This window comes from Rhea pennata, chromosome 10, assembly GCF_028389875.1.
Source record: "Rhea pennata isolate bPtePen1 chromosome 10, bPtePen1.pri, whole genome shotgun sequence".
NCBI lineage: Eukaryota > Metazoa > Chordata > Aves > Rheiformes > Rheidae > Rhea > Rhea pennata.
In genome coordinates, this window is record NC_084672.1 from 12,324,353 (window position 1) to 12,347,194 (window position 22,842).

At 48.3% G+C, this 22,842-nt stretch overlaps 1 protein-coding gene across 4 annotated transcripts in view; it reads left to right on the forward strand.

Moving 5' to 3' along the window:
- Window positions 1-485: 485 nt before the first annotated feature.
- Window positions 486-22,842, forward strand: part of SHC4 (SHC adaptor protein 4) — a 31,255-nt gene continuing 8,898 nt past the window's right edge. For all 4 annotated transcript variants that reach the window (XM_062583497.1, XM_062583498.1, XM_062583499.1 and 1 more), the window contains exons 1-7: window positions 486-1,663; window positions 7,462-7,532; window positions 15,838-15,901; window positions 16,778-16,897; window positions 18,493-18,546; window positions 21,572-21,623; window positions 22,342-22,468. In XM_062583497.1, the coding sequence (XP_062439481.1) occupies window positions 1,085-1,663; window positions 7,462-7,532; window positions 15,838-15,901; window positions 16,778-16,897; window positions 18,493-18,546; window positions 21,572-21,623; window positions 22,342-22,468 (1,067 nt within the window). In that variant the 5' untranslated portion in view covers window positions 486-1,084. The remainder of the gene's footprint in view (window positions 1,664-7,461; window positions 7,533-15,837; window positions 15,902-16,777; window positions 16,898-18,492; window positions 18,547-21,571; window positions 21,624-22,341; window positions 22,469-22,842) is intronic.

Here is a 22,842-nt window from a genome sequence, read left to right on the forward strand (position 1 = left end):
TTTTTTTTTCCTTTTTCTTTTTTAACTCCCTGCCGGTGCGTTACAGACAAAGCGGCTTTTCATGGATTTCCAGCAAGAGCTGCCCGGGCTTCCGGAGGCCGCAGCCGGCTGCGCGGCCGGCGCTCGGGGCCGCTCCCCGGCGCCCTGTTTTTCTGGGGCTGCTCGTTTAGCGTATTTATGGCGCGTGAGTCAGCGGCGGGCCGGGATTGGCTGGGAGGCGCCCGCGGGGGCCGCCGGCCGCGGCCGCCCCGCGGAGCGCCATTCGCGGGGCTGCGCGCCTGCACGCGCCCGGAGTCATTCACAAAAACTTCATTCATAAAACGGGCGGCGCGGCGCGGCCACGGGCGAGGCAGCGGCGCCGCGGAGCAGCCGCGCCGGGGCCGCCGCAGCCGCGGGGCGCCGGGCCGCGCGGGGCTCGCCGGCGTCTGCAGGATGCTGCTGAAGGACTTTCCACCAAGAACTAGCAAGACTTACCCTGAGAACTGCTGGCTCTGTTCAGATCAGTATTTTCCTTGATTATTATTATATTTTTTTTTCACAAACGGAGAACGTGAGAATTGCAGCATAGGGGTGCTTCCTTGCTTTGAGGCAGCTGAAGCTGGAAATGCTAAAAGCTGGGTACATTGCTGGGTTCTTGGTAATCTGAAAACGTCTTTGAGATTCTATCATCTGTTTTGCTTTGCTTAATGATGTGGAATATGCTTGAGCTTTTGCTGCAGCCAGGACTACTCAATTAATGATGCAGGCTACAACAGTGAGTCTTCAAAGCTAGCAGTGATTTAGTGGCTTGCTTGCTTGAGGCAGAAATGAGCATAGGTTTGGATAGCAGCTCTTCAGATTAAACTGCTGGAGCATTGCTATGCTTTCCTGTATGCTTCTTTTATTACTGCTTACAAAATACCAGATGTCCATGCAGTTTTAAGCCTCGTGCATTGAGGAAAATAATAAACCACTTGAGAGGCAGTCAGCAAAAATATCCAATAGGTTTCTCTTTCTAAAATTGTTTGAATTGCTTGATTTCCATATAATTTATTTACAAGAGCCAATTAATGCAAGAGTATCCAGTTACAGAACTGCCAAGGCTATGAGAGAACACAACCAGCAGAGCCTCGGTGGACACGTACTGTATGTAGGGTTATTTAGGCATCCAGGAATGCTGCACAGGGCTAAATACAGCCGATTCAGGAACGATTCGATAACATCACTAGATGAAGGTACACCAAGTACATCTTTAAACATCAAAGGCTCTTCCTCCTCTTCCCATTCCTCGGCACCTAATTTACTGACTGAAGATGTCTCACTGGGGACACAGGACACCTGCACCACCTTGTGTGCTTTGATACCCCGAATGGCTAACCTTAAACTTGCCAACCCATCCAGTCTGCCAGGGCTGAAAAGCTTCTGTCTCGGAACGAAAGAGGTACCAAGAACTAAACTCACGGAGTGCGTTACCATCCCTAGCAGCCCAACCTCACCTGAAATCAGCTGCCTCTCTGCGACCTACCCACAGCCTGACCCAGACAAGCTGCTCCTCAGCACCAAGGCTGCAGGTGATGGCACCCCATGGGGCTCGGAGGAGGCTGCTCCTGCTGGCAGACAGGACAGGAGTCTCGTACAGAGCGCTGACAACGTCGTCGAGATGGGCACGACCTACTGTGTGCGGGTGAGTACTTCCCACGGGCCCCCTTGTTCCCACTTCTGGACCTGGTGCCCCAAACCGCTTATTTATCCTGCATATTTCCCCTATCCTGATATCACATAAGTAGGTCTGTGTTGCTGAATTGAGGGAATTAGAAGGACTGCAGCCACTCCCAGAGGTGGCACAACATTTGTTTCCCAAAGAATGTCTGTACTCTTTAAGCAGTGCATTTGAGCTGAAATTCAAGCAGGCATTGCTCTGGCAGGCAATGCGTACTGGAGGCAGAAGGAGGACTCATGGAAATGGTTTCCTGTCTCTTGCAGAGCAGCTCCCAGGTACGGGGCGTAAAGGGGCTCACACCTCTGGCGTATATAACGGAGCGTGAGGGAGAGCGGCCAGGCCCTGTGCTGCTCCCTGCAGCACCCTGGCACCCACGTGCCTGGGTGCCCCAGGAGGTGAGCTTGCAGGGTGCCAGAGCTGTCCTCCGCGTTAGACCATGTATGCTGTGCCTGATTTTCCTCATAATGATCATGCACAAAAATTCCTGCGTATTTCTTCAGCTGATACCTGAAAGTATCCTGCCTGGGTATTTCCCTGTTCCACAGTGTGTGCTGGCACGGGCATGTATCAGCTTCTAAGCAGTAGTCAGTGGTCGGGAGGAGACGTGGCTGCCTCAGTGACTCCCTGTACATTTGCTCCCTCCACCTATACTGCACTCAGGAGCTTTTTTTTGTTTGTTTTTGTTTTGTTTGTTTGTTTTTTGTTGTTGTTTCCTGAGCCTCTCTGGACTCTATATTTCTGTGCCATTTGAAAAACCACTGCCGGAGGCCTCCCCCTCTGTGCTCTGTCCCTGTACATTTTAGTGCTGACCTCTCCTCTGTCGAAAGTGCTCCTGCGTGAAAACCACACAGCGCTAGCACGGGGCCAGGGGAGCCAGTTCAGACTGTGGGCGTAGGACAGCAGAAAATGGTCTAAATCTGCTTTGGGAGCAGCAGCTTCGTGGCCGGGCACGCAGCCCTCGCGGCTGGGCTGCTCAGCGGCGGCCAGCCCGCGGCCCCGGGAGCGAGCCGTGCAAGTCCCTGTTAATATATTCCTTGGACTAGGCCAAAAGCAGGGTGTTAAGGCTGGTGTATATCTGTAAACTGTCAGTTTGGCGTATAGGATGTGTCAAAATGGGCCAGAAATAAGGAAAGAGAAAGCTATAAGCTGTGCAAAAACTTTACGTTTTCCCTCTTGTTGGAGCCGGTGGTGAGCGAAGCGCTGCTGGGCGGGCGCCTCGCGCGAGCTCCGCGCTTTCAGCAGGCCGAAGCACAGTGCGGCCTTCCGCGTGTGTTCCTCCTTGTTAGCAGCTCATGTCACTGTTAGAATTGGTTTTGACGTTAGCAAGTCTCTAAAATAGATTAAAGAGCCTCCAGGGTCTGGTTTGCAGCGATACTGAAAGTGCCGAACGCAATTTTTAGGTTCTGCGCTGAAGGCCAGCTGCCCGGGAAGCCTTTGCCCTGGCAAACGGTGCCGCGATGCTCTAAGTCTTCGGCACAAGGATCTTTTTACGCTGTGTTTCGAATGGTGCTTGACGTGGTGGAGTTCAGGATTCGGGCTCCGAGGTACCTGTAGGGTCGCAAACCCCGAAGCGCTCACGTCAGCGTCGGGTTTTGCCGGGGAGGGCGGCGGGAGCGGGAAAGGCGCAGGTGGAGTTTCCTGCGTTCCTGCTGCGGTCGAAACCCGCGGGCCGCCCCGCTGAGCCGTCACCTCGCCGGGGACCGTGTGGACAAAAGAGGAAGAAGCAAAAAAAGAGAACAAAAGCCCAGAGGGGAACCGGCAGGGCTGAGTGAAAGTGGCCGAGGGGTCGTCCCCAGGTTGTCCTCGCTGCGCGGTTTTCTGCCGGCCTTTCTGGAAGGCAGAGGGTTTTGGGGGGGGAACCTCGCCGGCGGGGCCCTCCGTGGGGCAGCCCGCGCCCGGCCGGCCGCGCGGCGCGTCCAGCGGGCCGCGGCGCCCCGCAGCAGGGCGGGAAGCGGCTCCGCTGCGCGCTCCGGCGAGCAGAGCGCCTGCCTCCTCTCGGCCGGCTTTTAATGGGAAGCGGGGCCGAGCCCTGCCCCGCGCCCTTCCCGGCGGCGCCTCGCGGCCTCCTTGCTCTCGCAGAGCTTGCAGCGTCCTGTATCTCGGAGAAGTTTTTCAGCGTAGGGGTCGATGCCGCGGCAGCAGTTGGTGCGGCAGGTATCTGTGGCGTTGGTAGCCCCCAGGGCAGAAATAGGCTCGTTCCTGCTGATGCAGGAGGTAAGGAAGGAGCTGCGGCATGTCCTGAAGGAGCGTACGTGGGACCTCGTCCCCCGTCCAGACCTGCTTCGTTCACCGTCCGAACGTGCGACGCGCCCGCGGAGCCTCCCCTCGGTCCGGGTGCCCCAGGCCGTCGCGCGCGGCCGCCCGTGGTGCTCCGCAGGCGGCCGGGTGCTGCCGGCGCCTCTCCCTGGCTCAGGGCAGGGAGATCACGGGTGCCACCTTGGCGGCGGCAGCAGCAGCAGCGAGTGCCCAGCGCTGCCAGCCCGCACTGCTGCCGGCTCCCCGCGGCCTCCGCAGCCGCTGGCACCCAGGGAGCTGCCCCGGCCTCGGCACCCGGCCTCGCCGAGCATAAATGAATGAACAGGCAGGAAGGCGCAGCCGAGGCTGTCGCCGGAGGGATTTCCTTTGGCGGGGGGGATGCTTGGCAATTTTTCCCCCCTTCGTTCGAAAGTGCCTAGTTAAAGCAGCGCTGGGAAAAGAAAGGCTCGAAGGGGGTTGGAGGCTTGACGTGCCCGCTTGCGCCCAGTGCAGCTGTTCGGGGTGGCTCTTTGCCCAGGCCGCTGTACTACGTTTACGGTGCGTTTGAACTCGGTCTCATGTAGGTTTGGATAGAGGGTGTTCGGCAGCAGCATGATATCTTAGCGCGCCTCTTAGCAAACGCTGTCACCTGGGTTCTGCGTTAGCCAGCTGTGGGGTCTCTAGGAGCTGGCCCTGACGTTATGCGTGAATTAGGGCCGTTAACTAATAGGCGAAATTGCAAGGCTTAATTAGGAGCTCCGCTGTAGCAGCCCAGGGAAGCAGAAAGCATCCCCGCGCCGCCCCTGTGCCCGCTTCCCCCGCGCCGCCTCTCCCAAGAGCCGCGCCCGGCTCCTCTCGGCAGCTTTGGGGGACGAACCCCCTCGCTCAGGCAGCTCCTGGCGCGGGCTCCGGGGCGCGAGTCGCCCGCCCTCCTCTCCCTACCCCAGTGGGCTTGGCAGCGCTCATAGTTTCAAGCTCCCGCTTGTGCCTCCGCAGCCCGGGGGCCCCTCGCATCTCGCAGTCACCGATGGCTCGCTGGGCAAGGCAGCGACGCGCTGGCGTTCCTGGAGCGGCCGTGGTGCTGGTGGGCTGCCGGCCTGCAAATGCCTTGGCTTAGATCCCCCCCCCCAACCACGGAGGCAGGAGCTGGCCTCTGCCCGGCGCCCTGGACGTGCCGGCCAGCTTTCCCGGGAGCGGCCGTTTGGGGCAAACAGGATGGGGGAGCAGGGGCAGCACCTGAACTAGAGTCCAGGCTCGGGTGAGGACTGCTGAGAAAAGCTTTTTCCTTGCCTCCTGCCTTCCCTTTCCCTTGGACAGCAGTCAGGTGGCTAGTCCCTGCAGACCCTGCTGTGGCGGGGTTAATCTTTGCCTTGTTTAAGGTTTAATTCTTTTTTTTTTCCTTCCTGGGAGAGTATCTTTTGTTTTCTTTAACAGGATTTGAGTCTCCTGTTGTCCTTTCTGGTTGCTCAGTGGGTTTCTTTCTGAGCCCTGGGACGTGCCTGCCTCCCCCCAGTTCCAGCTGCCTGTCCCTGCCCAGGACTCTGCAGCGTTTCTGTCCCCTTCCTACCGAGACGTGGCCATTCCGCCACCACTAGCTGTGCTGGTTTCCATAACCGACGGCAGCTGAAATATATGAGGGATACAGCGAGGTGCCATGTTAATGCATTTCCCTAGTCAGGCTTTTAAAGGAAAAAAAAAAAGTCTTTTGTGAATCATTGATAAGTTCAGCTTCACTCAGGGTCACTTATGCAAAAACCTAATATTGATTTTTCGTCTTTGTTTAGAGTAGCTTCCCACGCATCTGTTCAGGATGCAGTGGGGGCTCACTTATCTGCATATGACTCACCTACTCCTATAAATCTTTCTTTTCTCAAGGATTGTGGGGCAGCCAACCGGCTCACAGAATACTTGACCTTATACAGTAGGATCAGAGGTCTCTGCTAAGCTATAAGCTGAGGCTCTAAACATATTTTCCATATTTGCTTTGTTCCCGTTAAGCAGGAATATCTTTAACAAGTAAGCTAGCTCTCAGAGACCTTTACAAAGTCATTAAATGTTCATTAGGGAAGCAGTTCTGCTAACCCTTCAGATTCATATTGATGTCCTTCCAGGGCTCTGACCTAATTCTGGAGTTCTCCCAAGGGCTGCACTGCTGTCTGGAAAGAAATCAAAACTGGGATAATACAATTGTTATGGAATCCCTGTTTAACTGTATGCAGACGCTCTCTTTTTAACACACACATTCATTTCTAGAGGTCTCCAAAGTTGAAATAGATACCTAAATCCAATCCCCTTTGCATGCCCCAGCAGAAAAATCAATTCACAGACAAGCTGAGGCAGAGGAGGCAAATATGGTACCTTTCCCTGGACAAGCAGTGGATCCACCATCCTTTGGAAACAGGAGCCCAGGCCATGCCTGCCCCTGTCCAGGACTGCCCCTCTCTCCGGCGCGTCTGAGAGGCCACGCGAGGTCTGCACGGGCTGGCTCTCGCCGGAGCTGTGGCTGGTATGCGAGAACTGCAGGGTAGCCACAAAGCTCGCTCTTCCTCCTGGAGACGGTTTAGTTGCGGAATAGAGGATGCAAACTGGGAAACCCAGGTCTGTGCCACGGCTGTAACGGGGAGACGTCTCAGCACTTCAGTAGCAGGGATGGACACCACTAGAAATGCTGAAGGAATTAGTAAGATTTTTTTTGGGGGGAAGGTAAACTCAGTGGACAGTGTTAGCCTAGCACACTCCATTGAGAGGAAAATGTTCCCTAGGTTGGTATATAAACATCATGGGAGTCCACAGGCTGGCACATTGCCACATTCTTACGTTTCTGAAAATTGATGAATTCTGTTAATCCTTAGTCCTGTGAAAATCCCAGATGAGTATGGAAAGCCCCCACTCTGCCCCACATGACAGAAGTGTGGGATCCGACTCTGATTTAAGGCAGGCTGGCTTATAGTGTAGGACCTTGAGAGCGGTTGCTATTAGCTGGAATTGCAATTCCACCTTCTTCATCTTCTGCAGGGGGTGTCTTTCCTTGGACCTGCAGCAGCAGGAAGCCACCACTCTCCGCATACCTAGTAATACCTGCCTCTGCCTTGAAGGGATGTTCAGCTCTTCTGCGGGGAGGCTTGGCAGTGCACTGGCCTCAGGGGCTTCTGGATATCTGTTCATAGTGGGAGAATTTCACCCAAATGCTCATGCATCTCTCCTGGTTCAGTAACACAGGCTGATCAGGGAGAACAAGCAGAATTGGAAAAAAATGAATGATTGGATTTCATGTCTCTAAAATGCTTCCTTTTTTGCCATGTTGTTAAAGTCACTAGTATCTTTATTGCAGTCCTACACACTCTTCAGTGAAACAAGACATATTTGTATCTAGAACGGCTGATTAGATCTTCCATTTAGACTATGGTTCTGCATACGTTTAATAGACTGAAGCCACATTTGCATTCTCCTGTGATCCTCCTCTAACCTGTTCTCTAGATCTTAACAGAGTCATCCTGTCTGTCTGTCTGTCTGTCTGTTTTCTCTAGTACATGGGCTGTATTGAAGTGTTGCAGTCGATGAGGTCCTTGGACTTTGCCACGCGAACACAAGTCACCAGGTAGGTGGTACCAAACGGAAATGCAGCCCAAGAGTGAGAAGCCCGAGGGCTCGCTCCAGGGGGCCTGCCAGGCTCTTTGGCCCCTTTGAATCAGAGTTTGCATGTTTTGTTTTGCTTTCCCCAAGTGACAACTTGAATTACTTGATCATTACAATGGGCCCTTGCGCCAGTAAATGAATTATTCCAGTCGCCGGTCGGATCTCTCTCCCAGCTCTTGCTTTGGACGTGGAGGGAATCCCCCGGCGGTGGCGGCGCGGAGCAGACGGGCCCGGCTGGCGCGGTGCCGGCCTGGCTGCGGGGCTCAGCGCCGGCTCCGCGGCCGCCCGAGAAGCCGGGTAAATCCGCTGGCACCGCTGCGGGCGTCCTGCTGCTGGGGGCCGTGCTGGGAGCAGCCTGGGGCATGTCCCTGCTGCGCTGCCCTCTCTGGCCTTGACGCGAGGTCCTTCCCAACTAGTAAGGTCTTCTCATGATTTTTTTTTCGGTCAGATATGTGATAACGCTTGGCTCCACTTGCAGCCAAGGCCAGCTACGGCCGTAGGTGCAGGCACCAGGACGCCACATGAAATGCAGGCCATTTCCAGGTGTGCTCCAGGCCTAGATTTCCAGGCTTCAAATCAGTAAAAATGAATCCTTTGGTCTCAGATACAACTGACTGTGGTTTAAAGATTAAATATTTTGTGCTCTTTTGAAAAGCTTGCAACTTCTGTTGCAGATTGCCTTGGTGCCAGTCTTTGGGCACAGCTTATTACTACGTGTGTGTGTGGGAGGGTGTTGTTGAAATGTCACGTCAAGAGTAGAAAAGCCCAGTTTTATTTTTACCTTATTTGCAAAGCCTACGTGCCTGTTAAGTTTGTATCTGCAGCAGTGTGTGAGTTTGCAAAACAAGCACGTTTTTCCCCCTTCGAGCAGCTCTGTGGTGGTGGGCTGCCGGGGGGCTGCGCGGCCAGGCCAGCGCCCTGCGGAGCCGGGGCGCCCCGGGACGCCGGCGGAGGAGCTCCCCTGCGCCCCAGCCGCGGCTGCGCCCCAAGGGTTTCTCGGCGAAGAGCGGGCGCAGAGCGGGTTTGGCCGTGCCTTTGGTGCCTTCTCTCCTGGCTCTGCCGTTTTTCTGGCACGGTTGGTGCTGTGGATGCCAGAAGTGTGGCTTGGGCCTCCTGTGCTGCCTTGCTCTTCCTCTCTGGTGGAGGAAGGTTTACAGGTGCTCCTTTGGTTCCTCAACTGTTAGTATCAAACCAACTGGAGAAGGGAAAGGAACACGAACAGAGAAGAGCTAAACTTCTAGCTGTTGACTCCCAGACTTATTAGACAAAAGGAAGAAACTGAAAACCTTGAGTCCTGAAATGCCTACGTACCTCGCTCGAAAGCAGCCTGATTTGTTTTATGCTCCAAATCAGAAGCTGTTTACATTTGCAGCCAGCACAAGTGTGCAGTCGCCCGGTTCCTGCATGTGCTTATGAAGAAGTGCCTGTGATACCAATAACTAACCGTTTACGGACCAGAAGGAGCAATGTAGGACAGCTGGCCCAAAGAAATCAGCCCGGTGCATTCAGACCATCCCATCGTATTTGACAGTGTCAGCCAAAAAGTGAGGTTATCTCCCTTTTGCAAGACATGGAATATGTATGTTGTTACACTTACAAAACAGAGATTTGGATGGCTTGTCTGGAAAATAATGAATCTGAATTACCGCTTAAAGAGAACTTGCCAACTTAAATTTGGCCCGGATAGTAAGGTTTTGTTAAACTGAGCTATGCAAAAACTTAACAATGGAAATGTTTCCATCACCTAAAAAAAATGTCACTGCTGACCTTAACAAGATCTTTCGTGTATGAGAAATTCAAAACTTAGGCTGTTTGCAAACGAAATGTTGAAGTGCTGAGCTCATGCGTGTGAACTTTAAAGTTCGATCGATTACAAGCTGACTAGAAGCAGAGATAACACCGCTTATTCCGCTCTTGTTCTCCTGGGCGAGTAACTCTATAGATGGCATGCGAAATACAGCAAACAAAAAGTTATTTGAAATTATTCCATTTTAATAATCTGACTTATTTGTACCAGGGATAAAAAAAAATATTTTTACTCTGATGGCATTTCACTAAACAAATGTTCTGTTTTTAACTGGGGCAGAAAGGGTCTCTAATTATGTCTGTTCCATGAGTTGCTTCATGTCTATTTGCATTCTTAGTCTCCTGATCTCTAAAATTAAAAATATTATTCACCTGCCTTACATGACTGTTGGAAAGACCAACAAGCTTATGTTCGCCCAAGTGCCTTGCAGAGTCAGAAGAGATGAAAGCTAATGAGTAATTTTCTAGCTCATTGCTGGTCTTGCATCGTCAGAGTCACAGTGACGAGCAGTATCTGGGCTCCCAAAATATATTCAGTCTTATACAAGCATGATGTTTCTGTGCAGAAATGCAGCATACGGACCTATAACCTGTCTAGCAGACCTGAAGAGGACCTGCAAACCAGCCACCAGGGTGATGAAGGTAGAAAGTGGCCTCCTCAGTGCTTTGGATCACTTGAGACCGGGGGTGCAGAGATGCCTTGTGCTGTTCAAAGTGCACGCCAACAGCTCAGCAAGTGGCAGCCTGCGTGCCCGCAGCCCCAGGCGCCTCTGCGGGGAGGAGGCTGGCGGAGGGGCCATAGCTGCAGCCCTTCCAGGCATTTTCTCCTGCAACTTTCTGCCATACCCGTCTGTGACCCAGATTCACGGCAGCCTAGTGCATTGCTGACCGTCCGCCTCGCTGGCGGGCAGGAGGACTGGAGTGTGGGCCGGTGGCTTTCAGCCAAGGGACTGGCCAGAGAGCTGGGGCAGTAATGTCGTAAAGGACTGCAGCCGAAGCGGGCAGAGGTTGCTCGCCGGGGCCGTAAGCTAGGCGAGCGCAATCGCAGCTGGAAGAGCGCCTGTGTGAGTCATCGTGCTGTAATTTATACCTCGCTGGTGTCGGTTTAAAGAAAATACACGCCAAACTGATATCAATTTAGGAAAGTCCCTGCTTCCTTTTGCATCAGCTGAGTCAGCCGGTTTTAAATCCCGTCTGTAGCTAAGCCAAGGCTACTTGCATTCACACGAATCCTTCCTGTCCCTTGCCGGTGGGCTGGAGTCCACCCTGAGCACCGTGCAGCTCCACGCAGGGAGGCAGCACGTCGAAACAAGAGCCACGTACCACAGGTGCGTTCAAAGCGGGGAGGCACATCGTAACATCCACGTGCTCTTGCTATGCCTCTCCCGCTTTGTGGAAGTTGCAGTCCCAAATTACAAGTAGGTGACAAGAGTAACATAAGTAAATAATGATAAGGATACCAGGAGCCTCTCCTGGAGAGGCTTTTTTTTGGTGGTCACCAATAAGTGTGTTACACTTGCTTATTGCAGAACAAGATTTTGGCCCACTGGGTGGTCAGATTCAGCCCTTGCAGGGTGGCAAGGCTGCACCTGGCCCTCTCCTCCCGCCGAGGAAGCCGCTCCGCCTTTGCGTGTTTCTTCTTCAGCCCTTTTGCTCTTCTCCTGTTACACATCCCCTCACTCTGATAAATTAAATATTTGGACATTTACAGGAAAAGGGATTTTGTATCTCAGATTATGGCATTAACTTGCAAACTAGAAAATGGTCAGGCAGCGTGGTTAGGGCGAAGGGCATCCGAAACGCGCCAGTGGGGACGGCTGGTTGAAGAAGGCTGACTTTGTCTGAAAGAGCCATTTCAACTTTGTTGAGACGCACAATCCCTTTCTGTTCGCCAGCGTGGGCAGAGCCCGAGCTGCTTAAAAGCCAATCTCCAGCAGCATGCTTCTGCGCTTACATCAGCGCCGCGCTCTTCTTTACGCTCCTTTGGGGAGACAATGCACAAAGCGGCTCACTGTTGTTGCGAGCTCTTCTCCCCCATGCGCCCTCCTTTCTTTGAGAAAAGTGGGGCTAGGTGTCTGCAACGAGGGTAGGCTTGACTGCTCAGCCGAGCCGTACAGTCATCCCAGATGCCAAACCGGGGCTGTCCTTGCCCCTTCCTCCTGCTCCCATCCTTGCTGGAGCTCTCTCCGAGCAGGCTCAGCCTGCAGGTGGCTGGGAATGGCCCCTGTGGGAGGTGAGGAATGGGAATGGCAGGTGAGGGAGCCACAGCGGATCCATGAAGGGCAGCTCGGGCAGGACAGCCTGGCCCAGAGCAGTAGGAAGTTGCCACGGCTCCTCAGGAGCCCCCCAAAATCCCTGCTGCCATGGCTCTCAGCCCCAGTGGTGGGTGCTGATGAAGGTTGTGTGCTCAAGGGACCTGGTGGCCCAGCCTGAGAGGCTTCCCTGCATCCACGTCCCATAGGCCAGCTCAGTGTACGTGCTCCCATGCACCGTGCCAGCCCTGGCGAACTAATGCCATGTAGAAGAATCCCTAGGAAATGCCACCTCCAGGGACAAGCATCTGCCGGGCTCACTTGTGACTGGGCTCCCAGCGGAGGAAGGAGGTGTGAGGAGCAGGACCAGGCTCCGGTGGCATGGGAAGCCTGCAGAGGCTCCGCTGCCAGGTTTGGAGCAGTCTCTCTAGATGGTGGAAAGAGCTGGCCCAAATCTCTTACGTTCCTTGTGGAAGAGTGGAAACCTTGTCAATGTACCAATGATTAACTTACATGATCGTGTGGCACTGATGGACTGGTGGAAAGGGATCTGACCTTGATGGCAAGAGATGTCTGAGGAGTTAAGGAGCAATATCTTTGCCTTAAATAACAAGAATAACTTAATTTCCTCACAGCTTTCCTGAGTTCATTCTGTGGCTCCTAGGGCTGAGAAAAGCTGCTGTAGAGTACCCAAGTGGAGTATCCCATTCAGTACAGTTTAAAAGAAAAACAAAAAATTCAGAGTGTTTTGCTTTGGGATGAGTGACAAGGGGGAGAGAAAGGAAGAGCAACAGCATGGCTGTCACTGCTTCACATCTGGAGAATATAAAATGGCCAGGCGAGCGGCAGGACCCGTAACATTGCTTGTTTGTCCAGAAGCAAGAGGATCAACTAGGAGAACTGTGGGTGGGTAAGTGCGACCCTGTCAGATCTGAGAGCAGAGACTTGCCTGAGCACGTGATTGGAAATGAACTGCTGAAAGAATAAATTAATAGCTGCTCTCCAGGAAGAAGTCACTGGTAGAGTAAATAGTATTTCAGTTTATCATGGACATATCCAGCGTTTCTCCTCTTTTTGGTTACAGTGCACATGGACTGGTGCACATCTGGTTCCGATCTATCTGTCCACTGAAATGAGTGAATGATGAAAGTATCGAGTTATATCAGCAAGGTATTACCAAATTTCCGTTTTTCACAACTTTAAGATATTAGTTTGTTAAATCATCTGAAACATCATCCAGAAATATGCAGCAAGAAATGTGTGAAGTGTTTTTCACTAAGCAGAAGAGGTAATAAGAACTATAAAGTAGGAATGATTTACCTATTTTTTGTTCCTATTTGCTGGAAAACTGCTTTGGCATGTGGTTACGTGCTGATAGTTTGCCTAAGATTCATTTCTTCAATAGAGATTGCTTCAAGTGTATAATAACTCATTTGTCAGCAAAATAGAAGATTTCCTTGTTTTTCCAATTTATTCAATATCTGTTTTTCTTTGTAGCTAGACTTGAAGGATATAGGTAGCCATTATGTCCTGTGTCTGATTTTAGTTTCCTTTAATATCGAATGAGAAGATGAGCTCTCCTTTTCTAGCTTGATTTTTGGAATCTGCAAGACCCTCCTTCTGGATGCCTATTCCCATGTTTTTTAGTTTTGACCTTTCTATTGGTGACACCTAAATAGGAGCAAGACGAGAAGGATTTCAGGAATGAATGAATGGACTTGAGAAGCTATTTCTAGTTGTGTAGGGAGAAGTGCTTTGCTTTACAGGGCTGGAGGACTGTGTGTTTCTAAACTGACTCTGACCCATCTTGTGTAGCCCTTGATGATGCTCCTCTTCTCTGCTGTTTTCATTCAGAATATCTTAACTACATTTTTATAATTTTATTATTGATGAGGTCCTCATTCATTTGACAATCTCCAAATTTAATTTCTCAGGTTTCTCTCTTGACAGAAAGATTCAATTTAGTATTAGGGCTCTCTAGTGTTTTATGCACACAGCGAATCAGCCCAGCAACATGAGCGGCATCCGGACAAGGACCCAGCAGTGGCGCTGGGCCCTTTGCCCTCCTGCGGCTCTGCAGCGCCGCTGGCCGGAGCTTGGCCCTCAGGTCCGCTCCCAGCAGCGACGCCGGAGCCTCGAGTGTCCTCGAGGAACCGAGGCACTGCTGTTACCTGAGAGCATTGACTAATGCAGACTTACTCTGCACTGAGAAGAAAATGCTTTATCATATGAACAACATACAGCTATGTAAAGACTGAATTTATGCTTGATTTTGCATGATAGCTCTGAAATTATGGACTGAAGTTTAGGAATGTGGCCCTGAGACACCAGCTACATTTTCAGAAAGTTTCTTGAGGAAACGGGCTTCACTTTGGGAGCAAACTGCACAGAAAGTCACAACTCCTCTGGGCTGATTTGACAGAAACGAGAACACAAATTCAGCGGTCCGTGTGCTTCCTTCCTCCGAGTCTTACAGCACTGTAGCACTGAGCTTCAGCACTTGCTCAAAAGAAAAAAAAAAAAAAAGGGCTTCAAAATGCAAATATGCTTGAAAACACACTGGGTCGAGGGCTTCTCTCCTCTCCGTGAACCCCGTGGCAGAGAGCTCTGGCAGCTGGAGGGCTCGTGGGCTGCACGTCCAGCCCTGCCAGGTGCTTTTGTGCCTTTCCCAATGCGTCTTGCATTCCTAACTCCATGGGAAATTGTAGGAGGGTGACCAGGTTCTTTTGCATGAAAAACTTACCCTGTTAGCATCTCCACTTGCTGGTTTATGAAGATAAGGGTACCACACGATTCTGGGGCGTGTGGGATGTTGCAGCACTGCTGGCATGTCCATAGTGCCAAGATGTCTAGGAAAGGTTAAGGAAATTTTCTAAGCACTTTCCAAGCTAGTAAGTCACCATTTTTACAATAAGATAAAACGTATCAGTGAGTGAAAAGTCTGTGACAAAATATTTTTTTCCAACAGCTCTACCAACCTTGATCAGTAGTAGCTGACTGTTATATGTATGTCAAAACCAATAATCTGACTGATCATATATCAGAATTTCCTTTGTCGACGTGTGGGAAACCAATGCAGCGTGCCACTTGGTTACCTTAAGTGTGCAATTCAGCTGTCTTTGATATAGGCCAATAAACACTGTGAGTGCTTTATGCCTTACACTTCTGCTTTCCTAACTGAGAAGCACCTTGACAGCCAGGGAAGGACTTTTAATTTGGGAAATATTGAACTGAAACCTCAGATCTGAAAAAGAACATGAGAAGCAGAAGTAGACCTTACCTCTGAGTTTCCCTCCTAGGCTTTATCTTTAGCGAGCACAACGAAACCTCTTCGCATTCTAAGAAAAGCAGCTTTGAAACTCAGCTTTCCCTTGAGCAAACTGTACACCTTGATCTTAAAATGAGAAAGGTTTGTATAAAATTCGCAGAGAAAGGTTTCCTGCTAAGGGAGAAGTGCTGACAGCAACCCTTGAAGCATTTTTATCAGTGCGTGTGTAGAATGAGCAGAGTCTAACCAGGAGTTTGGCTGAGACTGTTGCACTTTGCTTGGCAAGGAAACATCCCCTGGACTTGCCAGCCCTGGTGCCGGACACCGGAGTAGCTGCTGCACCTGGCGAGGTGGGACCAGAGGGCTGGGGGACCTTCACTGAGCAACGCTACAGTAAACAGGGATCTCCTTGTGAGAGAAAAGAGGTTTTTCATAAATTCCAGAATGGTCGTGAGATGTTTCTTTTCCTTCATTTTTTTAAGGGAAACCTAAAACACCAGCCCAGCTAATAAGGGCACCCAGCTGGGCTCGCTCAACAGGTCCGTGATGCTCTAAATAAGACCAACTGCGGCAGGTGAGGGCTCCTACCTGCCAAGCAGGAGACCTGTCGACCTTACTGTGAAAGGGGCTTTGAAGGCATGAGATCCTTTTCATTTCTTGTGGTTAGTTGGGGAGCTGTCTGTGTTTTTTCTTTTACAGGAAATTTCCATTAGGTGAAACTGGTATGTCCTATGAAGGAAAAGAATCAACCCAAAACAGATTGCTGAATCACTGTGTTTCATTAACACTGAGAGGGGAGGGAGAAAAAGAAAAAAGACCTTCCAGAAGATTTAACTGTTTTTAAGTGGGATTGTAACAATTAATCACAAGGTTGCTGACCCTGTTACAGCTGATGCATGCTGAATGATCCAACAGTTTGTGCTGTATTTTTCTATTTGTAGGGAAGCAATAAGCCGACTGTGTGAAGCTGTATCAGGTACAAATGGAGCTATAAAAAAGCGGAAGGTAAATATTATTTTAGCTGAGCATTTACCTTTCTCTATGTGCTTTTGATAAGCTAGAGATGTGATTTCCAAACTGGATTCAGTGCATGCTGAAGTCAGTGTATGTTCATTCATCTGAGCTTCGTATAACCCAAAGGATTGTTTTCAGCAGGATGTCCAGGCTCCTCTGCTTTGGGGGTGCCAGCGGTGCTGTACCTTACTCCTGAGGCTTAATGCTCTGGCCAGGGTTCCTGCTCCCACCAGCCTTTTCAGTGCGCAAAGCTTTAAGATTTTTAGGTTCTGGCTGGTAAAATGTGAGTTTTCTTGATTGCAAAAGGGAGCCCATTCACTGGAGGATTATGTGATTGTTATTTAGACCAAAAGAATTAAAACTAGAATAGTAGTGTTTAATGGGCTTATCATTTATTTAATGACTGGCATGCAGTGACGGGCAATGTAAGTAGCTTCTGTTGGGTAGTGTTCAGTGGCAGTTAGCGATTTCCATCGGTAACTGTGGAGCGCAGGAAGAATGACTCTCACCGAACATGTTCCTGAAAAATGAATACAGGAGAGAACTTTTTTGATTTACTCAAACACTTTTTCCCCAAAAAACAAAGTGCAGAGTTCAGTGGGAAAATGATGCACTATGAATTATTTACCAGCTACAACATTTAGTTCATTGCAATTTTGCTTCTTTAAAACTTTTTCCTTTATTGACATAAAAATCATGCATTCAAGTATGTTTGTTTGTTGTAAGATCTGTTTGCATTTGATTAAGTCCTAATCCTTAATCCATTTAAATTCTCAGTCAGATACTGTAAAATCTACTTGACTTTGATGTGCTTCTGCCCCTGAAAAACTCAACTGACAGTCTTTTTTTTGTTTCTTTTTTTCAAAGCCTCCAGTTAAGTTCCTGTCTTCTGTGCTTGGCAAAAGTAACCTTCAGTTTTCTGGCATGAATATAAAGCTGACCATTTCAACTAGCAGCCTCACTTTAGTTAACGTTGACACGCAGCAGGTAGGATACGTGTAAGCCAGCGTCCTTTTCTCTCGGCTACTCTATTCGCCTCCCTTTGTGGCCCCCGAAGGAATGGCTAGGCGCCTTCCGTGGAACGCTGCGCCATTTAGTCTTGGTAAAGCGGAATTGCATTGGTGCCCCTAGATCTAGAAATGAGAGCATTTTGGAGGAACTTGACATGTGTCATATGCCTCTTTTGTTTATAATAGTGTCTTTCATGTGGAAGGATCTCTAAGCGCTTGGCAAGCTGTTTCTGTATGTGTGTCTCTGTTTATACAGTGCCTAATAAACAAGGCTGTAGTCCTGACTGGAGCTTCTGACAAGTCCTGGAGAAAAAAAAGAAGATATAAATAATGAGTCAGAGCTTGGCTTTAGCATCATTCAAAGCTATCTCATGGCCGGTGATACATGTGCATAATCAATTATACTATGTAAATTCTCCAGGCTCCTCGAAGCAGGCTCCTGCGAGCCTGAGTTTGCCCTAGGTCGGGGGGTGCTTCCTTCCCAGCACGTGGGACAACTTCATGCTGCCCACCTAGTTCCACCTTCCACACTTGACTTCAGCTCAGAGCATTATCTCACCCAGACACAGTACTAGCTTTGCTCCTTGGTGGAGCAGGGAAACATCAGGGAGGTGGTTTGGACTCACTGGTTTTGGAGGAATCACTGCACTGATGCTGGTGCAAGGCTGCCCAACGCCAGCAGCTGTTGGGATTCCCCCGTGGCACAGCGGGGTTAGGGGCAACAGCACGTGGTGTCCTTCCCTCTCAGGTACAGCAGCCAAGCGCTTCCCTACACCAGGCAAAACCCCAGGGTCTGCAACTAAAGTATGGCCTTTCTAAACTGTGCATGTTTGTAGCAGGATTGAAAACCAGCTGGACAAATCTGCTTCCCAACGCACTAACGTGCCCTGTTTGTGCGCACGTGGGTGTTTATGGTGCTGCCCTCCAATTCTGTCTAGGTCTTTACTTACCAGATCTTTGCAAACTGAAAGTTCTGCTTATTCCATTCTTGCACTGCCACCACATTTCATTGTGTTCCTTATTGCAGTTATTTTTATAAGAAAGAACAGTTTGAGGTAATAGGTGAAACTAAGAAAAGCTGATGCTTGATCTGGCTGGAGAAATCTGTAAGACAATAGTTCAGTGCTAGTGCTGAGAGAGGACGTGATCAGAGTGTCACTGGGGCCTGTTCATAAAAACACCATCATTATACAAGCTATGCATTTAAATTAACTTCTGGTCATGTTCAACTAAATTAATTTACCAAAAATTTGTAAACATGTCAGGTGTCTCCAGTTATTCTCCTATAAAAGTCGCATGTAGCTTCATACTGACCAGGTTATAAGTTGGCGGCTGCATTTGTTCTGGAAACCCTTTAAGGAAGATTACTCAGGAACCTAGATATTACTAAACATGAATATGTATTCTTAAAAAATAGTCTCACCTCTAGCTCCTTTCTTCACAAATGGTATGTGTATGCGTTAAAGGATTGGGTAGTCATGAACTTAATTGCTTGCTCCATGGAGTCGTGTTCTGCTGTTTTCTAAACGTACGGCACGTGAGCACGTTTAACTAGTTTGTCATGCTTTTCAGATTATTGCCAATCATCACATGCAGTCCATCTCATTTGCTTCTGGAGGTGACCCAGTAAGTATTGATTTATCAGATACACTTCTGTAGGTTTAATGAAATTATTATGAGAATAAAAGCACCTGCAAATACTTTACTTCATCCCTTCCCATCTGCAAGCACCAACAGGGTTTGCCAGGGTGACAGGAGGACAAGGAAACTGAGAGACTGAGGCGGGAAAAGAGACTGAGAGAAGAGGCTCAGTTGATCTTTATGACAGACACACATATGCACCTTTCCCATCGTCTGTCAGCTTCAGTTCACTCCAGATCCCTCTGTCTTGTTTAGAATTTTCTGCCCTTCACTTTTGTTAAATGTCTTCTTGTTCTTCTGTTATGAAACAAGGAAATAGAAGGATCTGGGTCATGTTCCTGATAACACAGGGGTGGAAGCCAGGTCTAGCCTCAACTGAAAAAATGACTAATCTGCCTCTTCGGATTTAGCAAACTGTCCAGGCAGGGAAATTAGGTGGGAACCAGCCCTAAGTGGTGGAGTGACCTTCCGTGGCGGGCCCCGCAGGTGATGCTGGCCAGCGCAGCTGCTCTGAGACCTTTCCCAAGGTGCCTCCCAACAGCAGCTCTGCGGAGCTGGGGTGGGACGGGCACAGGCTGCCTGCTGTTGGCCCTGCACCCACTTGGTAGGTCTTGCAAGAACCCAGTCCCTCGGTACCGGAACCTTGAAGATCCGTTCAATGATTAAAGCATTTCGAGATCCTAAAGCAGTCCAGATTTTACCCATAGAGGCCTGTGCTGTCCTGATACACTGCACTGCACAGTACAGTCCTTGGGCTCTGCAGACATTTCAGGATGTGGTTTTCTAGGTAGCTGCCAAATACTGGTGCACCACTGTGCTGAGCATCACAAGCTGCTTTTTCTTTCTGGCTCATGCTGCTAAGCTTGATGTTGCTTTATGTTATATGAGGAACTGGCTTAACCAATGTCCCCTTGACTTGAACTTACCTATGTCCCTTCCTTTAGATGCGGAGTTGAGTAAACTTTGGTCAGAGCAAAAATCCTGGTTGCTGAAATTTTGTGTGCGCCACTGACGTGGTGCAACAATGTTCTTATTAACACATCCCTTCTGCTCTTCCGTTAAGTGCATGCAGGGAGGATCCTTTGCTATTTTTCTAACTGTAGTAGTAGTTCTCATGGTACGATCTAAAGTTTAAAGGTTAAACTTCAACAATTTTTTCTTAGGCCTATTGTTTCTTTTATTAGAAGCCCATTTTGTAGCTAACTGAAGTCCAGTCTGAATCTTAATATAAATTACTTTATCTTGTTGTAACGTACATCTCCTTTGCCTTCCAGAAAAATTTTCAGATATTTATTTTCTGTACTCTTTACTCAAGGAGAAAATTCCAATTTTCTTGATGGTTGAACAATTTAAATACATCTTTAATATTAAATATTCTCCTCTCAGGGAGAATCTAAGAAAAGCCCCAGCATGGCTGCTTTGCTCAATGAGCTAATATTTCTGGGAAATTATGTAAAACGGAGGTCTCGATCACGGTTGGTGACTAGAAATCTAGGGGGAATTCTGGTGACTTGTTCAGGTTATTTTTCCAAAATTCTCTTTACAGCTAAAATAGGATATAGTTTCTGTAGGATGTGTCTCTGCCTGTCCCCATGTGCAGTTGCATGAGTTGCTTAACCCTACAGTGGGATCTGGATACAGCGCAGTATCACTCCACACCGTTCAGGAATGGCAATGATCTGCTCTAGAAGTGGCTTTACTTTAGAGCAGTCATCCCTGCTTGTACTTAAACATTATAAAGACATAAAAAATAGTAGGTGTAGCTCCAGTTGTTTTAGTTCTCTAGTTGCTCTCCAGATCTAATTCATTTAAAAATGTATTCTAAAATATTTATGAGCTTTAAAAAAAATCTGAGAGGAAAAGGAAGGAAATTGAGTTCACTAAATGTGTAAGAAATATTTAGTTTTCTTTGCTGTAATGATATTAACTTCAGATTTTTTTTAATGATCTAGGACAAGTTCTGCTGACCCTAAGGTCTGCTTCTGTCATTCATTGTGAATTATTAAATGGTCGTTCTTGTGCATATGGCAAATGGGGCCTTTGTTTCCTGCCAGCCGATTGCATCTGCCCTCAAGAGAGCCATGCCTTTAAGCTGTGAATTGCATTTTCCCCATCTTGCCTTAAAGATCCAAAAAACCAAAATGCATCTTTAATTATTAAAAGAATATTATTAATTACCTCACTATTTTTACTATAACACCAAATTAACAAATGGTTCTTTGCTTTTGCAATATGACTAAAAATGTTAATTTTTTTATTCCAGCTCCCTCTTCAATTTCACTAGAAAAAGTGATTATTATTTTTATGTTGGCTGGAAAGTGAATCTGAAACAGGCAACTGACTGTACTGAGGTTGTCTGATCTCAGCAGCCTTGAAGTCCAAAGGAATTTAACCTGATGTTAGCAGGGCTAAAATCAGGCACTAGTGATGGAGATTAGATACCAATTGTATTATATGATATTTTTAAGATCATCTTCTCCCCACGATGCCTTTAAAAGCCAGCCTTCATACGACAACTTAGAAAAACTCTAACTTGCTCTTGCAGTATTTCAGCGCTATTCAGTATTATCTTCCACTGATCCTAGTAAGAAATGTCCCAGTGAAATGATGTGCCTGGAAGTCACTGAGCCCTGGGCTGTCACACAGGGGAGAATGTGAGCTTTGGGGAAGCACTGGAAGAGAGTAGTGCTGCCTGCTGATGAGCCAGCAGTCATTTTTGCTCCTGTTACAGAGTTTGAAACTCAAAAGTCTATTGCAAGCACAAAGCAAGGTGATCTATTGCATTTGTTACAGGAAGACCATTCCAGCACAATTACTGTGTCTGTATCCACAAAAGTGTTGTTGGTCTTTCTCTTGGTCCGCTTTGCTAGCAAGTCCAGTTGTTTTTACTGAAGGAAGTATGCCTATTAAAGGCTAGAAATGTTTATCTCTATACTCAGTCGCTTTGTTATGTTGACAGTGTTGCTGGTAATAATAATTTTAAAGATATTTTTCTCCTCTTTTCCTAAAGGATACAACAGACTATGTTGCATATGTAGCAAAAGATCCTGTTAATCAGAGAGGTATGGAAACAATTTTCAGATTGTTATGCATATTTATATGATCACTTTATCAGTACTAAGATATTGCATGAATTTTAAATGTACTGGGATACCAAATGATTCAATATTCCATATAATTTCTAATGTCACTCTATGGAAACATGTGATAGCATGCAGACTGTGGCTTTAAACTTCACACTTTCTGTGCAACAAAGTGAGAATCTGCAGGTGAGACTAAACCTGCGCTATTGCATGACAGCTCTGCAGAGGGGAGAGCTGGTCCTTGGCGCTCACTGCTGGTGCGAGTTTCTTGAGGTTGCATGTGAGAGCCAGGACTGGTAGCAGGAGCGCCATCCTGCCCCTGGCTGCTGGGGCTGCTTGTCCTTGCCTTAATTTTTTTTGCTGTTTCCTATGAAAACAGCCAGAACCTACCTGCAGGGAGGGTTCTCTCCTGTGCCTGTGTTTACCACCGTGCAGGAGAAAACAGAAGATACAGGAGCACTCCATGCAGGAAACATAAATGGAGAGTTTCTTTTATAAAGGTAAAAGTTGCTATTATGACTAAAATACCCAGAGCAAGTTCCTTAATACAGCAAAAATCTCAGTCTGTATAACAACCTAAAGCTATTTAAATGTGTAACATCCTGTCTAACTTTGCGGCTGTAAGCAATGTAGCTTGTCTCTATATCTTCTGGTATAAAGCATGTTTACTTAATTTAAGAAAGGTGTCTCTTTGCAGCATGTCACATACTGGAATGTCCCAATGGGATGGCGCAGGAGGTAATAAATACCATAGGGCAAGCTTTTGAGCTGCGGTTCAAACAGTACCTGAAGAATCCATCTGGCCTGGTCACTGCTCATGAAAGGTCAGCATGATGTTCTCAGTTGCTTAACTGGCAGTTTTCTTTTCTTCGCTACTTTTCAGGAAAAATGTATGCTGTAAAGAGTGATCCATAAATAAGATGTTTCAGATATGCCATTCTTCTGGACGTATGCTAATTTAAGTTTATGCTGCATGTACAGAATATAATAGACTAAAATTGGCTTGTTCTAGTAAATTCTGTTGATTTCAGTGACGTTTGTACAGGTGCATAACAACATAAAATAAGGCTGTTTTAGCTAAGGAACAATACTGTTGAACTCTAAGTCATGCGAGTAAATGGAACAAATGTTTCTGAGTAAGGGCAGAGTAAGTGAAGTGAAGAAGTTCTGCTCTATAGATAAGGTGCACACACACCGA